At 37.9% G+C, this 22691-nt stretch overlaps 2 protein-coding genes across 2 annotated transcripts; one reads left to right on the forward strand and one right to left on the reverse strand.

Moving 5' to 3' along the window:
- The first annotated feature begins 1644 nt into the window (after positions 1-1644).
- On the forward strand, positions 1645-13820 carry LOC137051193 (5-hydroxytryptamine receptor 3A-like). Its single transcript, XM_067428803.1, has 9 exons — positions 1645-1822; positions 2882-3042; positions 3134-3178; positions 3539-3648; positions 5948-6120; positions 7057-7217; positions 11485-11695; positions 13076-13207; positions 13422-13820. Exons 1-9 carry the CDS (start codon positions 1783-1785, stop codon positions 13667-13669), a joined length of 1281 nt encoding a protein of 426 aa, XP_067284904.1. The 5' UTR covers positions 1645-1782; the 3' UTR covers positions 13670-13820.
- Positions 13821-14716: 896 nt separating this feature from the next.
- anks4b (ankyrin repeat and sterile alpha motif domain containing 4B) lies at positions 14717-21282 on the reverse strand. The gene is made up of 2 exons (XM_067428804.1): positions 20967-21282; positions 14717-16127 (listed from the first exon to the last, which is right to left on the reverse strand). The coding sequence occupies exons 1-2, from the start codon at positions 21125-21127 to the stop codon at positions 15020-15022; spliced, it is 1269 nt and encodes a 422-aa protein (XP_067284905.1). The 5' UTR covers positions 21128-21282; the 3' UTR covers positions 14717-15019.
- Between the last annotated feature and the right edge of the window lie 1409 nt (positions 21283-22691).

A 22691-nucleotide genomic window follows, 5' to 3' on the forward strand; every position in this document is an offset into this window, starting at 1 on the left:
ACTCTAGTTATTTGCTTAATCTGCTCTCATATATATCACATATATATGCCTTTGGAAAGCTATACTCAGTCAATAAAGCATTAGCCACTACATCAACATTGTTGAAGTGGTGATATATGATAGAATTAAATTACAGTTGTGTACATTTAACTTGATGTCACTGCATGGACAACGTCATACAGGTACATAATATGAATCATGGTAGATACATCCTTTTATATTCATGGCTGATTTAGTTGTGCATGCAAACTTCTCATTTCACATTCATCTGTCAGTCTAATGAACTACGGTTTTCAGAGGAATCAGGCTTTAGATTAGAGTTCTCATGAATGCTGGCAAAATAGACTGACCTTTGTTAGCATGGTGTCAGTGATTCTGATGTCACATAATGCACAATGTTAATATTTTAAATAAAATAAGTTTATGTTTCTTCATATTTTATTTAAAGAATGTTTTTTTTTTTAATTACAGAAAGCAGGCTTTTCTGACAGAAAGCAGGTTAATGCGTTAATATGCCACGCGAAATCGGGGTAAAAAGCAAAAAATGACCTGTTCCGACCGTTTTATGCTTACACCGTTTATGACTTTACTCCGATAAAAGAAAACGTATTACCGCGTTTACATGACCATATTCATTGTCGGCTTATTATGCATAATCAGCTTATGAGCGTGCATGTAAATGCACCCACTGATGTTCCTCTTAACCCATACAGTGACAGTATTGGAAGGGACTCTACAAAGACCACATCCTGTACTTAAGTAGGTAATGTTGGAATTAAACATATGGCCTGGCCAACAGGGCAGTGCTACGTATGGTCTCTGTCGTAGATTCAGCCTATTGTGGTATATTCGCGAGGCGACAGGGATAGCCTGAAGGGACGACGACTTTGTAATGATAAGCCTGACCCTCAAACGCAAAATGCAGGAACTGTGTTGAGGGAGAATCATGACTGTGTTGAGAGAGAATCACCACCTCAAAGAGCATACACAGAGAAGTCCAAATTAAACAATCCCCCATCGTAAGTACACACTGATGGCCTAAGACACGAAACGAGCGGTTTGTGTGAGAAAACGAACAGTATTTATATCGTTTTTACCTCTTGTACACCACAGGAAATTCGCACACATGCTCTCGGATCAGTCGGACGTAGTGGTGTGAAAACGATATAAATACTGTTCGTTTTCTCACACAAACCGCTCGTTTCGTGTCTTAGGCCATCAGTGTGTACTTACGTTGGGGGATTGTTTAATTTGGACTTCTCTGTGTATGCTCTTTGAGGTGGTGACCATAGACCTGCATTATGTGAGGCACAGACAAGAACGGTTTGACCTAAAATTATCAAAATTTAAACTACCGGGGAAACAAATACTCCTACATCTCGGATGCCCATGAGGAAAGCTAAAACATATCACAATTTAATTTCAAAGTGAACTATCCCTTTAACTAATAAATGTAAATAACACTATGCTGTACAAATGCTCCTTGTATAAAGTGTTGAACAAAGGTCTTGACTCACTCACTGCACATGGTTTGTTTGCGTTTGCACCAGTGGGTTTTGGGACATCTCATTCATATGTTTGATGTTACATGAACAGGTAAATTATATACAAACAAGTTGTGAAACAACACATCCGACAAAGCATATAGGCCATATAGGTATGACATCAGCTGTTTGTACACTTATAACACAAGAGGAGGTTGGACATGCTTCTCATTTACACTATATAAACGTGACAAAAATTACAGTCAGCTGTTCAATGCTACATCTCTGACTATTTGGCATGGATCTACGCTGGCTAATATTGTATCTTGCCTCAGTCGGTAAGTCTGTTTTTAAATGTCTAACTGTATCTGTTGTGTTGTGGTGTTTTGCCTAACAATGTTCAGGGATGAGAGTGTGTCATGCATATAGCGTCAAATTAATTTTCACCAAAATACTACAGTTGTGAAAAAGAAAAAGAGGTGCGCTCAATTGTGTTAACTTGTAGTGTATGACAGATCTTAAAAAAAGTATATAAAAACTGTACTTGCAGATATAATATTGATGAAAGGAAAGACAACTTAAGTGCACTTATTTGACATTTGCCCGTACTTTTTAAATCATTATGTTTTTGTAATTGGTTGTCCTGCTTTAAAGAAGTGAACTCATTTTGATGTGCTGTCTAACTTACTTTAGTTCATGTAAAGTACTTCATCTTGATTTGAACTGGTTTTATTTGAAATAACTGAAGTGAAGTATAATATATTGCAATTTCATCATTCCAAATGTGTAATTACAAATATATTTAAAGGGATAGTTCGCCTAAAAATTAAAATTGTCATTATTTCCTCACCCTCAAGTTGTTCCAAACTTGTATGAGTTTCTTTCTTCTGCTGAACACAAAAGAAGATATTTTGAAGAATGTCAGTAACCAAACAGTTGATGGACCTCATTGACTTCTGTAGTATTTTTCCCTATTATGGAAGTCAATGGAGTCCATCAACTGTTTAGTTCCCCATATTCTTCAAAATATCTTCTTTTGTGTTCAGCAGAAGAAAGAAACTCATACAAGTTTGGAACAACTTTAGAGTGAGGAAAGGATGACAAAAGAACTATCCCTTTAATAAATACATGGCATAAAAGAAATTCAATAGAAATTACATTATTTTAGCTTACCATCAATGCTTGTCAGTACATTGAGCAGTAACTTTAATCTTATTTCAAAGACAAATCTGATTTGTTGATTGGAAGGAACATGTTTTACTTGGAAAATCATGTTCACTGAACAGGTCAAGCATAGTTGCAATGTTATATCTTCCTTTTAGCATGGTTTTGATTGGAACAAATACTCTAGCTGTACTGTAAATGGAGAATATGCACTTGAAGTGTCATCTGTGCAGGGTGGGTGTCTGCTGCTGGAAACTGCAGTTATAGGGCACTTATCGAACATCTCGGCTTGGACAGCAATGACATTCAGATGACGTCCCTACGGCCCGTGCATAACTGGACAACTCCTACCACTGTTTTTATGAACCTGCTTGTGACCTCCATCACAGAAGTGGTATAAATACAACATGATTTACTTGACTGCCAATGACACAGGATAACACACCGTTGTATTATCATCACTCAACACTTCTTTCTCTCTGCAGGATGAAAAAGCCCAGAGCATCTCAACACAAATCACAGTTATACTTGTAAGTGTTTTCAGAACCTTTTTCAGACAGTTTTATTCAACTTATAAAGCCATGTATAATCATGCTTTATCTGAAAAAAGATAACGATTTTTATACACTGGCAAGCTCATTAAGAGACCAACTGAAAATAATTGTAGGCGTTGCCCAGTAACTATTTGACTGATGAACCAAAGCAAGACATTGGAAGGTCTCTGTTATTTTAAGTCAGATATTATAAATGTAAATATTGAAAACAAACTGAATAATATATATATCTGTATACATTATTTGTATAAGGAAAATGATTATGATTCTGCACTATTTGCTGTCGGTTGACCACTAGTTGTAATCACTGTTAACGTTATGGCCATAACTTTGCAGGGTTGGCTAAATGAGTTCACAGCATGGAACCCTGATGACTTTTGTGGGATCACTTTCTCTTCAATTAAAAAAGATATGATTTGGACTCCAGACATCAACATAGTTGAAAGGTCTGAAAAAAATGTGTTATTCAGCATGGTTTGCTAAAACTAAGTGAGTGAGTGAGTGAGTGAGTGAGTGAGTGAGTGAGTGAGTGAGTGAGTGAGTGAGTGAGTGAGTGAGTGAGTGAGTGAGTGAGTGAGCGAGTGAGTGAGTGTGTGAGTGTGTGAGCGAGTGTGTGTGTGTGTGTGTGTGTGTGTGTGTGTGTGTGAGCCTGTTTATGTGGTTTATGAGGACACAAATTTGTATAACTACATGGGTATTACACTGGTATGACACTATAAATGTGGTTTATGAGGACATATCAAATGTCCTCATTATTCAAATGGCCTTAAAAACATACTAAATTATGTTTTTTTGAGAAAGTAAAAATGCAGAATGTTTCCTGTGATGGGTAGGTTTAGGGGCAGGGGCAGTGTAGGGGGATAGAAAATACGGTTTGTACGGTATAAAAACCATCACACCTATGGAGAGTCCCTAACCACATAGACCAACGTGTGTGTGTGTGTGTGTGTGTGTGTGTGTGTGTGTGTGTGTGTGTGTGTGTGTGTGTGTGTGTGTGTGTGTGTGTGTGTGTGTGTGTGTGTGTGTGTGTGTGTGTGTGTGTGTGTGTGTGTGTGTGTGTGTGTGTGTGTGTGTGTGTGTGTGTGTGTGTGTGTGTGTGTATGTGTGTGTGTGTGTGTGTGTGAACAATATACGTATACTCTCCTCTAAATAGTTTTTCACCTTTTTGTATAAAGCATCTAAATCTCTATAGTCTTTAAAGGATTTGTTAGTTTATCCAAAAATGAAAATTCTGGCATTATTTACTCAGCCTCATGTTGTTTTCAACATGAAAATCTGCCATCCACGTGACGTAACATAAACCGGGATTAATCAGATCAGGCCACCTTCTTCCATTGCTCTGTGGTCCAGTTCTGATACTCATGTGCCACTGTTGGCGCATTCGGAGGTGGACAGGGGTGAGCATGGGCACCCTGACTGGTCTGCGGCTTTGCAGCCCCATAAGCAACAAACTGTGATGCACTGTGTATTCTGACACCTTTCTGTCAGGACCAGCATTACCTTCTTATGTAGCTCGTCTGTTTGATCAGACCACACGGGCCAGCCTTCGCTCCCCACGCACATCAATGAGCCTTGGCCGTCACAGGTGCAGTGATGAAGAGATAAGTGTTATTCACTTCACCTGTCACTGGTCATAATGTTATGCCTGATCTGTGTAATGTCATTGTATCCCTTCAGAAGACTTGGATTAAACCGCTTAAATTCTTTAGATTAATTTTACGATGTCTTTATTAACCTAAAGGGTTAGTTCACCCAAAAATGAAATTGATGTCATTAATGGCTCACCCTGATGTCGTTCCACACCCGTAAGACCTCCGTTCATCTTCAGACACAGTTTAAGATATTTTATATTTAGTCTGAGAGCGTATGCAAGTGTATGCACACTATACTGTCCACGTCCAGAAAGGGAATGAAAACATCATCAAAGTAGTCCATATGTGACATCAGTTATTTCATTAGAATCTCTTGAAGCATCGAAAATACATTTTGGCCAAAAAATAACAAAAAATACGACTTTATTCAGCATTGTCTTCTCTTCCTTGTTTGTGTTCAATCCTCAAATAAAGATTCAAACGGTTGTGAATCAGTGAATCAATCAGTGATTCGGATTGCGTGCCAAACTGCTGAAATCCTGTGACACTGGTGATCCGAATCATTGATTGATTCACTGATTCATAACCGTTTGAATCTTTATTTGAGGATTGAACACAAACAATAAAGAGAAGACAATGCTGAATAAAGTCGTAGTTTTTGTTATTTTTGGACCAAAATGTATTTTTGATGCTTCAAGAGATTCTAATGAACTAACTGATGTCACATATGGACTACTTTGATGATGTTTTTATTCCCTTTCTGGACATGGACAATATAGTGTGCATACACTCTTGGACTAAATATAAAATATATTAAACTGTGTTCTGAAGATGAACGGAGGTCTTACGGGTGTGAAACTAGATAAGTGTGAGTCATTAATGACATCAATTTCATTTTTGTGTGAACTAACCCTTTAATACAGCTTCCAGAATGGACTTTTAATGAAGGGACAGAAATTTCTAATATTTTATTTTAAAAAAACTTTATTTTTCAAAGATTAATAATAGCCTTTGGAAAAATATAAGGTTGAGTAATGGACAGAATTAAAAAAGATTTTTTTTTTTTAAACACTTAAGGTTGGCCTTTGATTTAGTTGAACTCCTTATTGTCTCCAGTGCTCATAGTATTTTTTCTTCTTTTCTTTCTATTTAGCATCAAGACAGAGTTTGCAACATCAGAGAGTCAATATGTGCAGCTGCGTAATCAAGGCTTCGTTCTCACATACAGCACTTTATCTGTGACAATGGCCTGCAAGATGAACCTGCACTCGTTTCCCTTTGACGTCCAAAGCTGCAAATTTACCATTCAGTCTCCAATCCTTTTAAGTATATCTGAAACTCAAAAATCAGTTACGATCAGGGTTGGGCAATATTCAAAAAGGAAAAAGTCAATTCATGATTGTAAAATTGAATTGAATTGGCCGCACCTGAAGGATGTTGAATTGCCAATTTGAATTGAAATGACAGGAAAATAAAAATGCTAAATTACAATTCAGAGAAATTACACAATTAAAAACATCATTCATTTTTGACAAAATATGCATATTGATCCACAACCCTGATTTTGGCCAACATGATTTTTAACCCTAGAATGCATGAACCAGAAACCTTGCACAAATACATAAAGGAGGTCAAAATGACCCGTACTGGAATTAGTGGTTCCTTCACAAAAGAATTTGGTGTCCTATGAATTAAATAATTAAATTAACGATTGCGACCTTCATAACTGTTACAAAAGTATGCATGTGTATTGTATAAATATAATAAAGCATGCATGTGTGTAGCATGAATGCAGTCTAAATGTACTACATTCGCCACCATGTTAGCATTGTCATGTGAGCTATAGAGTGGGTTCTGCTATTTATTTCCGTGTCATTCACAACTTCTCTCACATGGTCCATGGATAGTAAAGTGTCCATTGGATGTGAATCAGGGCAGAGATTGTAGGTTATGCAGATGCTTTTTTTTTTTTGCCTACTGTTTTATGAATACTGCATATTCAGACACAGAGTCTGAAGCTAATTCTTGGCTCAGAGCAACAACAAAAAAATAGATTAAATGATCCATAAAGTTAAGAAAATAAATATAATTATTGACACAAATGTATTCGAAAGTGCTGTGTTGAGTCGAAATTCATTAGGAAATGTCAATTTGACCCCCTTTATGCATTCATGGAGTAGTGATACAACATTTATTTTTTCTTCCATCTTTTGCATATTTGACATAAATTTATTGTAATGTCAGTTATTGATTTTCTCTCAGGAAAGGAGCTCATGATCTTCCCGTTCTCTGATGCATCATTTCTGACCCTCAGCTCCAAGAAGGCCTTTCAGACTCAGGGAGAGTGGGAACTGCTCAATATAAATATTTCTAAAGACATTACCTCTCCTCTACAAGAAGAGCAAGATCAGCTGATATATACGGTACAGAGCAGAGCGTTAAAATTAGATAATTATGGATTATTATTAATGTGATTTGTGCACTTCCCTGTAAGTCACTTCAGTAAGAATACGACTCATGCTGTCACAATACTGTATATAAGGGCAAGTTATCCCAACATAAACCTGTCATAAAAGGGATAGTTCACCCACAAATTTAAATGTGATGTTTATCTGCTTATCCCCAGGGCATCCAAGATGCAGGTGTGTTTGTTTTTTTCTTCAGTAGAACACAAATTATGATTTTTAACTCCAACCGTTGCTTGTATAATGCATGTCAATGGGGTGTATTTCTAAGAGAGCCAGTATGAGAGCAAAAAAACACAGACATACAAATCCATATTAAACCCTGTGGCTCATGGTGACGTATTGATGTCTTAAGACACGAAATGATCGGTTTCTGCGAGAATTTTTTTTTTAACCTCATATCAGTCTCATCTAGAATTCCAAACGACATTACTTCTGTATATATATATATATATATATATATATATATATATATATATATATATATATATATATATATATATATATATATATATATATATATATATACACTCACCAAAAGGATTATTAGGAACACCATACTAATACTGTGTTTGACCCCTTTCTCCTTCAGAACTGCCTTAATTCTACGTGGCATTGACTCAACAAGGTGCTGAAAGCATTCTTTATAAATGTTGGCCCATATTGATAGGATAGCATCTTGCAGTTGATGGAGATTTGTGGGATGCACATCCAGGGCACGAAGCTCCCGTTCCACCACATCCCAAAGATGCTCTATTGGGTTGAGATGTGGTGACGGTGGGGGCCATTTTAGTTCAGTGAACTCTTTGTCATGTTCAAGAAACCAATTTAAAAAGATTCAAGCTTTGTGACATGGTGCATTATCCTGCTGGAAGTAGCCATTAGAGGATGGGTTCATGGTGGTCATAAAGGGATGGACATGGTCAGAAACAATGCTCAGGTAGGCCGTGGCATTTAAACGATGTCCAACTCATTTGGCACTAAGGGGCCTAAAGTGTGCCAATAAAATATCCCCCACCCTTACGCCACCACCAGCAGCCTGCACAGTGGTAACAAGACATGATGGATCCATGTTCTCATTCTGTTTACGCCAAATTCTGACTCCACCATCTGAATGTCTCAACAGAAATCGAGACTCATCAGACCAGGCAACATTTTTCCAGTCTTTAACTGTCCAATTTCGGTGAGCTTGTGCAAATTGTAGCCTCTTTTTCTTATTTGTAGTGGAGATGAGTGGTACCCGGTGGGGTCTTCTGCTGTTGGAGCCCATCCGCCTCAAGGTTGTGTGTGTTGTGGCTTCACAAATGCTTTGCTGCATACCTCGGTTGTAACGAGTGGTTATTTCAGTCAAAAGCCACGTTTCGACCGCAGGAACTTTACCCAGGAACCAGGAACTTTGGGTGGTACTCGGTGTGTTTTGACCGCAGGAACCAGGGTCTAAATGAAGTTCCAGGTAAATATTTCCTCCTCCAAACGGCCCTGCTCGCGAGGTAGTACTTTTTCAAAGTTCAGGAACTTTCAAGGGCGGGACTTGGGCGCTGAACATGCTGATTGGTTGAGCTCAGGCAGCATTTTATTTCAACCGGCATTTTTAAAAGTCTTTTGCGAGGTTCGGTCTGCGTTCGGTAAATATCAGTCTTGTGCTCTCTGTCTGATGGCGTGCGCTTGTCTCAGCCATCTCATGTTCAATGTCCGTAATAGCTGATAATAATATACATTTTCATTTTAAATCTAGCTTTACAAGCTTTCTGAATATGCTGCATGCTGCTGAATCTGCATATTAGTGCTCTTTTCTGTCGTTGTTAATTTCCTCTTTAGTAAACCTAACGTTATACATAACCAGCAAAAGCAGCACAGCTTGAATCTCTTCCATACTCGTTATTCATTTTTTTACAGTCTATATTTTTCACCATGTAAACGACCTGACCGATTTCTTTTAAGTGTGCGTCCTTACATGACGTGACAGCGCTCATGTTGACAAGAGAGGAAAGCTCATTTTTCTGAGGGGTAAACTTTTTATTTCGTAAGTTATAAAGATAATGTTGGAATAATGACACAGCGTATATATTATATCCCCAGGCAGTTTTTACTTTAACTGCGCCTGACAGAAGAATTTTTTTTTCTGAGATGATTATTACACTTTACAATAGATAAATAGCTTATAATATAATACTGTATTAGTCCTGGTGGCTGTTAATAGTTGCTATGGCTACAGTAAACACATTCCAGCTGATGGAGAAAACAGCGTTGACAGTTTTGATGCTGCATGTGACAAAAAATGATTGCGATTGAAAGTCATCACATGTAAACATCGGTTTAGATAACGTCTCATGTAAACAGCCCACTAAATCTTTCAATCGGTACACGCAAAAATGATTACTGTCCGTCACTGACTTGGAGGAGAAGTCGCGCGCACTCCGCGCAGTCCTACATCACCGGACTAATTTGCCTAATCTTCACGGAACTTTATTTAGCGGTGGAAACGCAGACAGTTGCAGGTCTGGGGGGAGAAACGTTCCTGTAAAAAAGTTCCTGGTAAAAAATGTTCCAGGTAATTTTGGTGGAAACGGGGCTAAGGTTGCTCTTCTATCAGCTTGAATCAGTCGGCCCATTCTCCTCTGACCTCTAGCATCAACCAGGCATTTTCACCCACAGGACTGCCACATACTGCTTAAATCACCTTTCTTTCCCATTCTGACAGTAATATTGACTAGTATATTTGGTCTACAAGGAGATTGTCTTGACCAGGACCTCACCCCTAAAAGCATTAAAGTAACTGCCATGTGATTGATTGATTAGATAATTGCATTAATGAGAAATTGAACAGGTGTTCCTAATAATCCTTTAGGTGAGTATATGCATGTATCCCGCGCAGATCGGTCGAATTAAGATCTATGTAAATATATCTATGATGTCGCTGTTTTCACATGTATGGTTCACAAACTGCTTGGAGTTGACATCTTAAAGGGTTACATCAGCGATTAGCATTTGGCTTTGTATCAGTAGAAACCCTGGAGTATATTCGAATAATTGTGCTTCCCCCCCTTATATCTGCCTGAGACAAGAGATATATGCATTTTATTTCTGGAAAAATTGTTGACCAGATGCTAAAGACTACAGCCAGCAGAGGGAGCCATTTCCGCATGTTTTCAACTCGCGCGTGGGGGATGAGAGATCACACTCACAGCTCAGCTCGCAGCTGCAGCCTCAGGCATTTATGTTTAAACGGTGCGGCCAGCAGAGCAAACTAAGTCTTTTTATTTCTCAAACTAATTCCTATGAAAGTTAAGCTTTCAAAGGCATGAACTGAAAACGCGGCAGACTGAACATGCGCTGTGAATCAATGCCGCGGACGCGTTTACCTCAGCTCTCATCACAAGCTCATCCATGACTGTCAATATATCTGACTCCTGTTGCGTTTGGGCTGTGAGACTCCCTCAGCGGCTAAATCACATATTGAACAGACATGTTCAGTTTTTAATTGTAGAGTCTGTTCTTTAAATTAACTGATTTTATGAAAATGAACGCGGTCACGGTGGGAAAGTGATCAGTGATCCCGTAATCTAGTAGCGGTGGCTTTGCGAGTGGCCTCATAGAGCAGCGAAGCATTCTGGGAATTGTTGTCTTACATCCCCATAAGACAAAAATACATTTTCTGTCTTTTTCTCAGTCTAGAAAGCACCAAATTAAAAAAATAATTTCACATTTCTGCTACATTAGTAGAAATGTGAACATTCTACTGACCCAGTTTAAATACAGATTCATCTTCCCAGCGATGAAGTGCTCCTTTAAGGGTTCATTCATTAGACCATTACTTACAAGCCTTCATTGTCTTCTATGTGGAAGAGTGAGTTATTTTTCAGACTGACCTCATCTCACTTTACATACCCTTTTTTTTACATTTTAAAGGAGTCATTTATGTCTGATTAGCTCTCAGTTCATATGTTGAGAGCAAAAAAAATTTTTTTTTTAAATTTTTTTTAGGTATGCTAAAGTGTAGGTCTTTTTCACCATTCAGATCAAATTTTACTTTATTATATAATTCATGTATTCTGTGTAATTTTATTGCGTTCATGCAACAGCTATTAGAAAACATTGATAGAGAAAACTAGTTTTTCAGTAACTAAACTTTTGACTTAAAACCTTGCAGATGAGATGCAGACCTTGTAACAACTATCCCTGGTCTTTGATGGTAATGTAAAGCTGCTCTGATTGATATTTCTAGATCACCATAAAGAGGAGACCTTTACTGTACGTCATTAACTTTCTGATGCCAGTATTGTATTTCCTTGTGATGGATTTGGCCTCTTTCTTCATTGATTCAAGTGGAGGAGAGAAGCTAAGTTTTAAAGTAACTTTGCTTTTGGCTATTTCTGTGTTACTGCTGCTTCTTAAAGACATGCTGCCCTCTACTGCCAGTGACATCCCTCTGGTTGGTGAGTTCATTTATTGTTACTATATGTGTAGCAAATCATCATATTCTAATGATTTCTGAAGGATCCGGTATACTGTAGATGGGGGTAATGATGTTGAAAATTCAGTATATCTATATGAGAATAATAAAATAGAAATCAGTTATTTTAAATTGTAATATTACTGCACTCTAAAAAAAAATGTTTTTTTTTTGTTGTTGGTTTAACTTAAAAAAGTAAGTAACCTGGTTGCCTTAAAATGTTGATACAATGAAGGAAATTTGTTTAATAAATAGAAACTCAAAATATTATTGTATCTGAACCACATTAAAAAAAATTATAAATCATTATTTGGCATGTTTCACTAGCCTGACATGGTCATACTCAAGAATATGAGTCTGAAACTGCTCCATTGGGCTGTGATTATGGGGCGTGTTTCAACCGAACCAGGAAAGACATCAATTGGATAGACCAACAACCAATCAGAGCAACGAAGCGACGCATTGTCAAATGTCAACATCGTTCAACTGCACTGTGTTGCCAAGTCCGCATTTTTGCCCCGCGGTTGTTTTCTATGTCCGCGGGTTGAAGCGACTATTATTTGATTTATAGACCCATGAGTGCGAATTTTAGTAGCAACCTTGCCAAAATAACACACATTTTACCCACCAAACTTCATTTTTCCCCCGGAGAACCCCCTGAGAAGCTATTGTTTAGGGCTAGTAGTTGGCAGGTTTTTTTGTAAAAACTTGGCAACCCTGTCTGCAAGTGCGCTGGAATAAACGATCTTTGCTGGTGTTGTAAAAAAATAAAATAATTTAATGATACACAGAGTACTTACTCAACATGATCATCATTTTTGAGAGAAATTGTGAAGGTGAATGCATATAGAAACAAGCTCTCAGTTTAGGATTCGAAAAAATATAACCCAAGCCCCTTTGATGACGTGATGATTACGTTACTGTTGATCATCTGTCCGTCATCATCTAAAGCCCGCCCTGATGATTTCATTGAGTCGGGGATAATTACTCCTCATGGATTGAGGCCAGACCGAACCGCCGGACCTAAAAAAATTGTGGGCGGGGCTAAATTTGGCTGGCATCCAGGCTAATGTTTCACTGCATCATCAGAAATAAAACACACACAATTACCCAATTTGCTTACAAAATCTTTTAATAATATTTAAATAAAGGTTGTCGAATTTAAAAAAAAAATTAATTGTATCAACTCAAAAATTTTATTTCAATGAACCCAGATTTTTAATGCAACCAGGTAACTTTTTTTCTAAATAATTTTTTACAGTGTGAGGATAATATAGCTTTCAAAAACATAAAAAAATACTTTTGACCATGTAGCATATATTGTATCTTTTATTATAATTATTATTATTTCCTGTTTTCACAGGGACTTATTGTGTTGTCATTTTCACTCTGATGGCCATCAGTGTTCTGGAGACTATTTTTGTGAATTTTCTGATGGCTAAAGGAAATCATACAGTTTCAGTAAGACCAGTGGAAAGCACTTCTGCTCTTTCCGGTAAATATTTTCCCAACATCTAATAATGAGGCACATTGTTCATCTCAATGGCAGTGAATGGATGTATGTGATTTGGATGTTGGCATCTTTGCGTGACTCATGCTCATGAGCTGTACATGCTATCTGACAGTCATTCAAAAGACATTGGTCCTTGGTAAAACATCTAGTATAATATCTTATGTTTATATAAATACATGTATAATTCCTCTTACAGATACCGTAATGGACACAAAAGGCCCTTCAGACTCAGTTGCAGACAGCAATGAAGAATGGCCGAGCACTCTTAACGTCCTGAAGCAGATCCTCATGGAGTTTCAGGCTGCCGCTCATCAAAACCAACAAAAGAGGAAACCCCTGAGCTGGACCAGAGTGGCCACAATAATAGATGTTATCTTCTTTATTCTGTACCTAACCACTGTTATTGTGTTTCTCGTGTTACTGTCCAAGGCTTGGTTCCCATGAGTAAATATAAGCCTGTGCATGAGATTATCAGGCTTTTATAACATCTGCATGACTTATTAGAAATATTAAATATATAGATAAACCATTAATTGGTTTCTTTTTTTTTTGTTCATTTTCTGTACATTCCTCTCAATGCACTTTTAAAAATAAAGACTCCAAAAGGGGAGTTTTGTAGCGATGTCATTTTCTTAGTGTGAAGAACTCTTTTCCACTACAGTATAAAGATCCTGGAATGGTACGTTTTTCATGGATGTTCAAGGTTCTTCATGGAACCACAGGTGCCAATAGACTGTAATAAGACTGAAAACATTTCAAATTAAACATATATTGCATTCCATTGCTAAATGCAAATACAAAATTATGTCATGAAACTCTAGTGCAGGTTAATATGCCCTTTAACCCGCTCGTTATTATATCTTCATCTTAGGGCACAGCTGATTGGTTCCTACTGTATCAGTAGCCAATGAGCTTGCATGCTCAATCTTCAAATTCTCGGGTAGCATTTGCTTAGAAGTGCAGCACATTCAAAAATGCTCCAGCTGCATAGATCTGCTACGGGTAATTCATGTGTGCTCTGTTGTACAGCAGCAGCATGTATTTATTTATTTAACCAGGATATTGTTGAGATACAATATAAATTCTGCCAGATCATCTGACCAGGTCCTAGACATACATTAAATTACAATAAATATATACGACACAATAAACAATAAGCAAAAAATGAGTGAAGTATTTCCTGAGTGAGTGAAGGAACTGACGCTGGCTGAACTCTTCACGATGAACGATTGTCTGTCCATCACAGATCAGATCTTCCTTCTCTATATGAGCTGCATCTGAAAATCACTAAACAGGTCAAACGTTCACATCATTTCAATCAATGAAACAGGAAGGAAAGCCTTCTTAGAGCCAGTGTTTTCGAAAACTCAACTTAAGAACTTTTACCTGCCAATTAGTATAACTCTTAGTGGTAAGATAAAAATGTTTTGTGAATATGGCCCCAGATAGATATATACATAGATAGACAGACAGACAGACAGGACAACTCTAGACAGCACCAGTGTCATATTTATTTATAGATGTATAAGTTACTTTTATTTCAAAGATGAAAAAGCAGCCGAAATCAACATATTTTTCGAAAAATTATGATTCTCAAAAAAACATAGTTAAGTATTTGTTTGTGAGTTTAAACTTATTTTACTACATGAAGGACATTTTAACTGGTGTATTAATTTGTACAATCATTGAAATCAGAAAATCAGCTATGAACCAGCAACTACATGATGGCAAAGGAGTGTGAGCTGAGAGAAACCGTAAATGTTTGTGTACAGCAGGACTGAGTGCAGCACGTTATTAAAGGAAGGTGTCCTTCATAACGCCAGGCTGCGCCATTGCAGCTTTCCTGCGACCCGACGCTTCCAGGATCTTTTTGCGTGGCCCCAGCTGGATGCGGATGCCTTTGAGATCATCATCTGAGCAGAGCATTAGGGCTTCGAGATCCAAGTGTTCTCGGGTGAACACAGGGCCAAAGTCCAACAGGCCGATCGATGCCAAGAACGAATCCAAGTGTGAGGTCTCCTCATCCTCATCCAGACCGATCTCCTCTTCGTTCCAAGGCAGTTCTGAATCCTCATCCAAACCCTCCAGTCCTTCTTCCACAGTTTCAAACAGCTCTTGACGGATGAGGAACCCTAGGTCTTCTGTATTACCAATGGGGAGGTCTTCAGGGTCCATGGCCATTTCCATGGAGAAGTTCCTGCGGAACACCATTTTCCCGAGACCAGGCCTTTCGAAAATAGACTTCACGTGACTGGCTCCCTCTTCATCCGAACCTCGCTCAGCATCGTCATCATCTTCCTGAATTTCATCCTGCTCATTGAAGACGTCAACAAAACCAGGTTTCTCTTGCGAGCCACCGTCTTGTTTGACAAAAATGACATTGCCGTCCCCTTGTCTACTCACTGTCCCTTTATCCTTCTTTCCAAATTTACGCTGTAGGGTTCCCTTGATCGTCGAAGTTATAGATCCATTAGTGTCTGCGGCAATGATCTTGGAGAACTGATCGCTGTTCACGCTGCTCAAGGTGCCCGTGCTGGAATAGGAACTTCCCTCCGAGACCGAACTGCCACGGGACATCTTGTCCATCTTACTCTGATGTCTCTTCTTGACCCGTTCGCACTGCTTCACTCTGCGCTCGGCATCTTTAGTGGCCTGATCCTTCAGACGTGCCACCCTTTTGGCGTTCTGGCCCGTCTGTTGGGCGGCAGCAGTGTCCAGAAAGCGGACGCAGTCCATATGGTCTCGAGAGGCAGCCACGTCCATGGGAGTGTGGAAATCATTGTCCAGAGCGAAGAGATTGGCTCCAAAGTTCACCAAGAAGCTGACGATCTGCATGTGTCCATTTGCAGAGGCGTGATGCAAAGGCGTGTTCCCCCAGATGTCACTTTTGTTTGGATCCCCCCTACAGGACAGATAATAATGAACAATCATTTTAGGTATTGTACAGAGCAGCCAGAAAAAAATATAATTATAATAAGTGGTGCTCGCATCACTATTTCTTTTTCTTATACTTAGGGTTAAGGGATTTTGTGCTTTTACTGTGGACATGCAAATCAGACTGCTTGTTGAAAAGATCAGAGCTGGACAGTAACTACTGTACAGTACTACATTTACTTGAGTACTGCACTTAAGTACACTTTTAGACTATCTGTACTTTACTTGAGTATTATTTTTTCTGGAAACGTATTACTATAACTTTACTACATTTGAAAGACATTTCTATCTAGGTCCTCAAAATCGAAAGTCGTTTCTGTAGCAGCTTTGAAAGTCAGTGGAAGAGTTTTTCTTCTTCTTCTTCTTCTTCTTCTTCTTCTTCTTCTTCTTCTTCTTCTTCTTTTTGCAGACAGCCTATTAATAATCCTTCTTGTAAGGTCTTGAAAATCCGATGTGTATCAGTTTATTGGGTCCGTACATTCGTCCTTACACAACAATATTATAATGTGTTGACGTAAAAAAGGAAATTTACTTTTGATACTTAAGTACTTTCAAAATCAAGTACTTCAGCACTTTTGCTTAAGTAAAAATCAGTTTTTTACAACTTTCACTTGTAACAAGGCGATATTTGGTAGTATTTTTACTTAAGTAATGGAGTTGTGTACTTTGTGATTCTAGAAAAGAGGTGCTGTTACTTTCCAAAATGATCAGTGTGGCAGCGATAGACCAGGCAGATAATTTCTATTACACTGAATGAGGGACTTGAGCCATATCTAGAGAATATCATAGGCCCTTTAACACAGAGATTCAGGAAAATACCCTGATATTGTGTCCCGGGATTTATTCTGGGATCGTTTAATTTTCGTTTTTTAACTCTGCCAGTGATTCTCCAGAATCTGTGCATGCAGACACACACATCCCGTAAAGACCTGTGACATCGATGTGACATGTAACGTGTCCGCAACATCTTAAATTTGCTTATGATCTGCAATTTCTCTCTCGAGAAACAATGCTTATGCATTTTCGATCGATCATAAACTAGCGCATTGTGTACAGTTCTTCTACCAGGTGAATGGTCTCAGCTTCAGTGTTATTATTACGACACACTCCTTTCAGCATTATTTATGGCTTTTGTTCACACAGGACGTTACACTGGGAACACATGCACGAGACGTGTTTACCATCACACAAAAGGCACTCTGGCAATTTCACTCCAAAGGAAAGCATATTTACACCGACTCTGCTGAAAAATCCTGCAATGTCGGTCACCAGCATAACATTTTCACCATCTACATCAGCTCAGATTTCCTTGAGAACATCAAGACCACCAGCTAGACCAGCATAAATCAGCCCGGACATGGAATTCATTCTGGTTTGTGCTCGATTGTTCAGCAGGGGAACTGGACTCGACCCACTTCTGGTCTCAGTCTGGCTCAATATACACTTGACCTGAACTTGAATGAACTGCGGCCACTTGCATAAACTTAGCCACTATATTAAAACTGTGTCTTAAGAACTAGTTTGACCAACTAGTCGTTAACCAAGGGGTAATCATTCTTACTTTTCCAATTCAAATTAGACTGATCTACCTTTAAGTCTAGTCTTGCAACAACAACAAAACAACAAAAATAGATGAAAATAGATGACTAACTTTTAAGACTAGTCTAAGCAGTTTATGCAATAGGCATGGCTCTTGAATACAACCGCTCCATAACGACACAGAGGAACGACACTCACAGAATGATCTTTTTTCTAGCTGATGAATGATCAAAATATTGACAGCCAATCAGAATCCTGCTTTAAAGAGACATAACTGCTGCCTGTTGTTATGGACGCTAATATAGTTATAGTCATTGTTAATGTTCTTTGTCTAAACAGGCCTTAAAGACCACTTATTGTGTTTTTTCCTTTTAGTTTGTAAAGCTTTTGAGCATGTAAACAATCTGCAGTTACAAGGTACAAAGTCTAAAACGCCCTGTTTGAAGTCCTGCCATTTCCGTGACTAATGCTGCCTTCAGGTGCTATCGGAAATGTCCTACTTCCCACTTCAGAAGTCGTTATTACGAGCTTGTCGCATTCAAGTGCTTTGTTGTCAGCAGTGTTGGGTTAGTTACTCTAAAATAGTAATTAATTACTAGTTATTAATTACATCGTCAATAGTGTAATTAGATTACTGTACAAATTACTCTCTCCAAAAAGTATTTTATTACTTATTACTTTTTAATTACTTTCTAAATCCCAAATCAACCTTGAGTTAATCAATTCAAGGTTAGACATGAAACACTCTTTTAATTAATTCAAATACATAATATAAAACTACATAAATTACTTTTATTAACTGACCCAAGTATTACAAATGTGAGAAGGAGACATAAAACATGCATTTAAAGTTAGACTTTAAATGTTGATGTTAAGTCCACTATGGAATTATGTACAATTATATTTAGTATTTAGTTCAATTACATCAGAAGTAACTGTAATTAAATTACAGAGAAAATAAAAGTAATCCCTTACTTTCCTTTTCAAGGGAAAAGTAATTAAATTACAGTAATTAATTACATCCAACACTGGTTGTCGAATGAACAGGAATCAAGGAGGACACCAGGTTTATTCTCACCTATTTATTGGGAAAATCTCTTTATAACTGGAGTTACGTGTAGAGGCACATGCGCTGACAACCATATAAACATTTACGATGGTTTCCACTTTGTGCAGATGCATTAATTTTGGTTAAATGCAGACTATTTTTAGTAATATCCTTCAAATGATTACTTGTTGTGTAAAGTGTAAATATGTACTACATTAATGACAAGATAAGATGATCTAGCTGCTTTGGGAGGGGAAACTAATAAATCATATCTTTCACAGCAGTAGTTCTCCCCTCCACCATGTGTAAAGTTTATGGCACGCCCATCTCAGGAATTTTTGTATTAAAATGATTTCCAAACTTCAGTGGTAAACACGGCATCAGAGGGCGTTCGTGCACAATTTTGAAATTATTTTGTATTTACAATGTGCTATGAATATGTACACATTTTTTCCAAAAAGTTAAATTATGAACTATTATTATTACTTTAAGATATAAAAATAACTACAATCTTTGGCATCTCTCAGACCCATTTGTCCCTAGCAGCAATTAAAATTCCACCCCTCACATATTTTCTCGTAAATCATATGATTTTGAAGTTAACCATCCAAAGAGTTAATATGTAACCTGCTGTAAAATGAAAGTCCAAAGGTAAACCCATGAAATCTCTGATTACAATATCTGCAAGCACTTATATCTCTGAGCACCATCTGTTCATCAGTGGACAAGGCACACAAGGGGCATAGGTGGTGAAAAATATAATTAAAAAAGAGAGAGATACATAACTTTTAGGCATTCTCTGAATATCCATGACAAGAAGCACCTCTCACTGGCTTAGTATTCATCACACAGCACATTTAGAAAGGTGCTTGTACTGTTTAAGAGCCGACCATGGCAATCAGTGCTCTATGAGTAAGATCGGCCCCAATGCCGCTCTGAATAAATAAACTCACCCTGAGTCAATGCTGAATAAACCGTGGATGGATGAAGAGGTCTATTGTTCCAGATTTGCATAACTAATTTGGCTGATTAAACTCTTGGCATCAACTCTGGGAATTTTACAAACAATGTACAGAGCAGATCATCCGAGAAATAAAGTTAGAGGAGGACACATCGCCACCCGGAGAGAAACTAAATAAATAGTGTCATTCTAATTTGCTTCCCTTTTTATCATGCTGAGTATTTTAATGGAAAGCTATTTTATTGATGACATCAGTTTCATATTGTAGCCATAAGACATTCATGTGATTTGCTGTATTAAACGCAAGAGTGATGATCGGTTTTCTCATAAAGCAAGACTGGAACCGCCCAAAAGGTCATAAAGCTGGTTTAATCTGGGGAATCTATTGCAATGCATAATAAACCCTTATGAAATAACATTAATGTAATGTTTTCATACACTTGCCTGTTATTTGCAATTATATTAAATTGCATACTTAATGTAATTATTACCTTTTGAGGCCCTAAAGTATGATCTAAGAGAATCATCATAATTACTCTTATTGGTTTTGAAATATGGTAAACATGTACTGAATGTACTGACTAAAATATACTTTGACATCATTTCTGTTGGAACTTTTGTGTCATTTAACTTTAAACATAATACTGAATAACGCAGGACACTTAAAATGATGTAAAGTAATTTACACAAGCTTTAATATGTTAGTTGACACATCAAAATAAGCGTACTTCTTCTTTAAAGCATGACAAACTATTATTAAAACAAAATTATTTCAAATGTACTTTACAGTAAAACTCTTATATTAAAATAATACTAAGTGCATTTTTAAAGAAATTCATTAAAGTTTACTCTCTTTAAGTGAACTTTATTCAATGTTATTTATTATATTTTTTGCAGGTACTGTTTTTAATTTTTTTAAAGATCTTTTAAGATCTTAAGTAGGCTACACTACAAGTGCACATTTAATACGATTAAGCGCACTTCAAATTTACACTCCCCACAAATTAATGAAAAGTCCTAGATCAAGATCACAGTTTGCTTGTATAGTAATAGATTGTTTGATATGTAACTTGGGTATCTATGGCCTTCAACATTTATTTTTATTTTTATGTCAGACATACAAACCATTGTAAAAAGTTTTAGCATTAACTTAAATTAAAACAAATATTATTCTAGATGAAAGCTCAATGTATAGATTTGATTAAAAGATTAAACTGAACATGATCAGCATAGCCTACTGTAGATAGTTTTGAGCTTACCCTCTGCTACATATCAGCTGAAGAGCTTCAATGTGTCCGTGGTAAGCGGCCCAGAGAGTGGGTGTCATGCCGTCCTCATCCGGAGTGTTTAGGTCTTTTCTTGTGGCTTCTTTCAGTAGCTCCAAATAGCCATCAATGGCTGCTTTGTGATATCGTGACATGGCTGTGATAACTATCTCTCTTCTTCAGCAAGCAAAAATATATCTGATGAAGTGTTACAGGAGCATCATGGCAGACATCTCTCGTGTGTTCTGCGTCTGTGTCTGAGGGAGGAGAAACTCTGATCACACTGCCTGGACACGACACCAATATCACTGTCATAAACTAAAGTCCAGTCTGAGTGAGCTGTAATCGTTTACCAGACGCACGCCGTCAGTGTTAGTTTGACGGCGATAGAAATAGGGACTCTGCAGAAGAGAACTGGCTTCTTTGTCTTGGATAGTTTGAGGATTGTTAGGTAGAGCTCACAGCAGGTGGTCGGTCAGAATCACGCAAGATTTCTTCATGGGAAGTATTTATTGAATTTACAAATGCATAAGTGAATATGTACAGTGAAGAGTGGTTTTGAAAAAGGCACACTGAATAAAGCAGTTGTATCAAGGTGGGATGTAAGTGTGTGCAGTTAGTGTACACTACTGGCAAAGTCTCAAACAGAAAGCTACTAGCATGTGTAGCGATCCTGAGTCAACTTGTGATTGGCTAAGAGTCCAGGTGAAGCGAGGCGTCTTCCAGGAGGGGAGAAGTTCACAGTAAAGTGCCTGATGCTTAGCGGCCACAAGGGGGCCTTTATTACCGGGACAACTATTTGCTCTTTTTGTTAAATTTTCATTTGATGATTTTCATTTTCAATTGTCAAGATTTTGCAAAGCTATATCATTACATGATTTTAGAAGTCTTTAACCAAAAATATGTCATTGTCTTTTTTACTGCTTTTGTATTGATTCCCCCCTAACCAACACAACATGCTTTGATTAAATATCTTATGCAATTTATGTATAAGACCCTATGTTAAAGTGCAATTTTCATGCTATAGGCAAGTGCACATGAGTAAGTTTACAAAATAATTGTGCGCATGGGGCTATATGTGCATGGTAATACATTTCAATGTTAAGTTTTAAAGATCAGCCCAGTCTCCAGCACTACGCTTCCCATCATCCCTTACATTCTTCACCTGCCCCCAGTCAACCATTATCCACAACTGATTCCCATATTCTCTGCAATCACCACCACATACACTACTATATTGCCAAAAGATTTGGGATGCCTGGCTTTACATGTACATGAACTTTAATGATATCCCATTCTTAATCCATAGGGTTTCATATGGAGTTGGCCCACCCTTTGCAGCTATAACAGCTTCAACTCTTCTGGGAAGACTTTCCACAAGGTTTAGGAGTGTGTTTATGGGAATTTTTGACCATTCTTCTTCAAGCGCATTTGTGAGTTGTGTGTCATTACAGAAGCAGAATGTATCATGACTTGGGAACCATGATAATGGGGCTGGACAAAGGGCTGCGAGATGGTTCAATGACCCCCAACTTCAACATCTCCTGTACCTTTTCCTCGATGGCGTGTCGCAGAGCCTCCGGAACCTGGTAGGGCCGCTGCCCCTTGTACGGTGGTGTGCTGACATCATGCTCCAGAACTTGAGTCCGCCCAGGCTGGGGGGAAAACACTGGAGAAAACTGACTGACCAGGTGCTGCAGCTCGGACTTCTAGGTGGCG

This window comes from Pseudorasbora parva, chromosome 2 (genome assembly GCF_024679245.1).
Source record: "Pseudorasbora parva isolate DD20220531a chromosome 2, ASM2467924v1, whole genome shotgun sequence".
Lineage (NCBI taxonomy): Eukaryota > Metazoa > Chordata > Actinopteri > Cypriniformes > Gobionidae > Pseudorasbora > Pseudorasbora parva.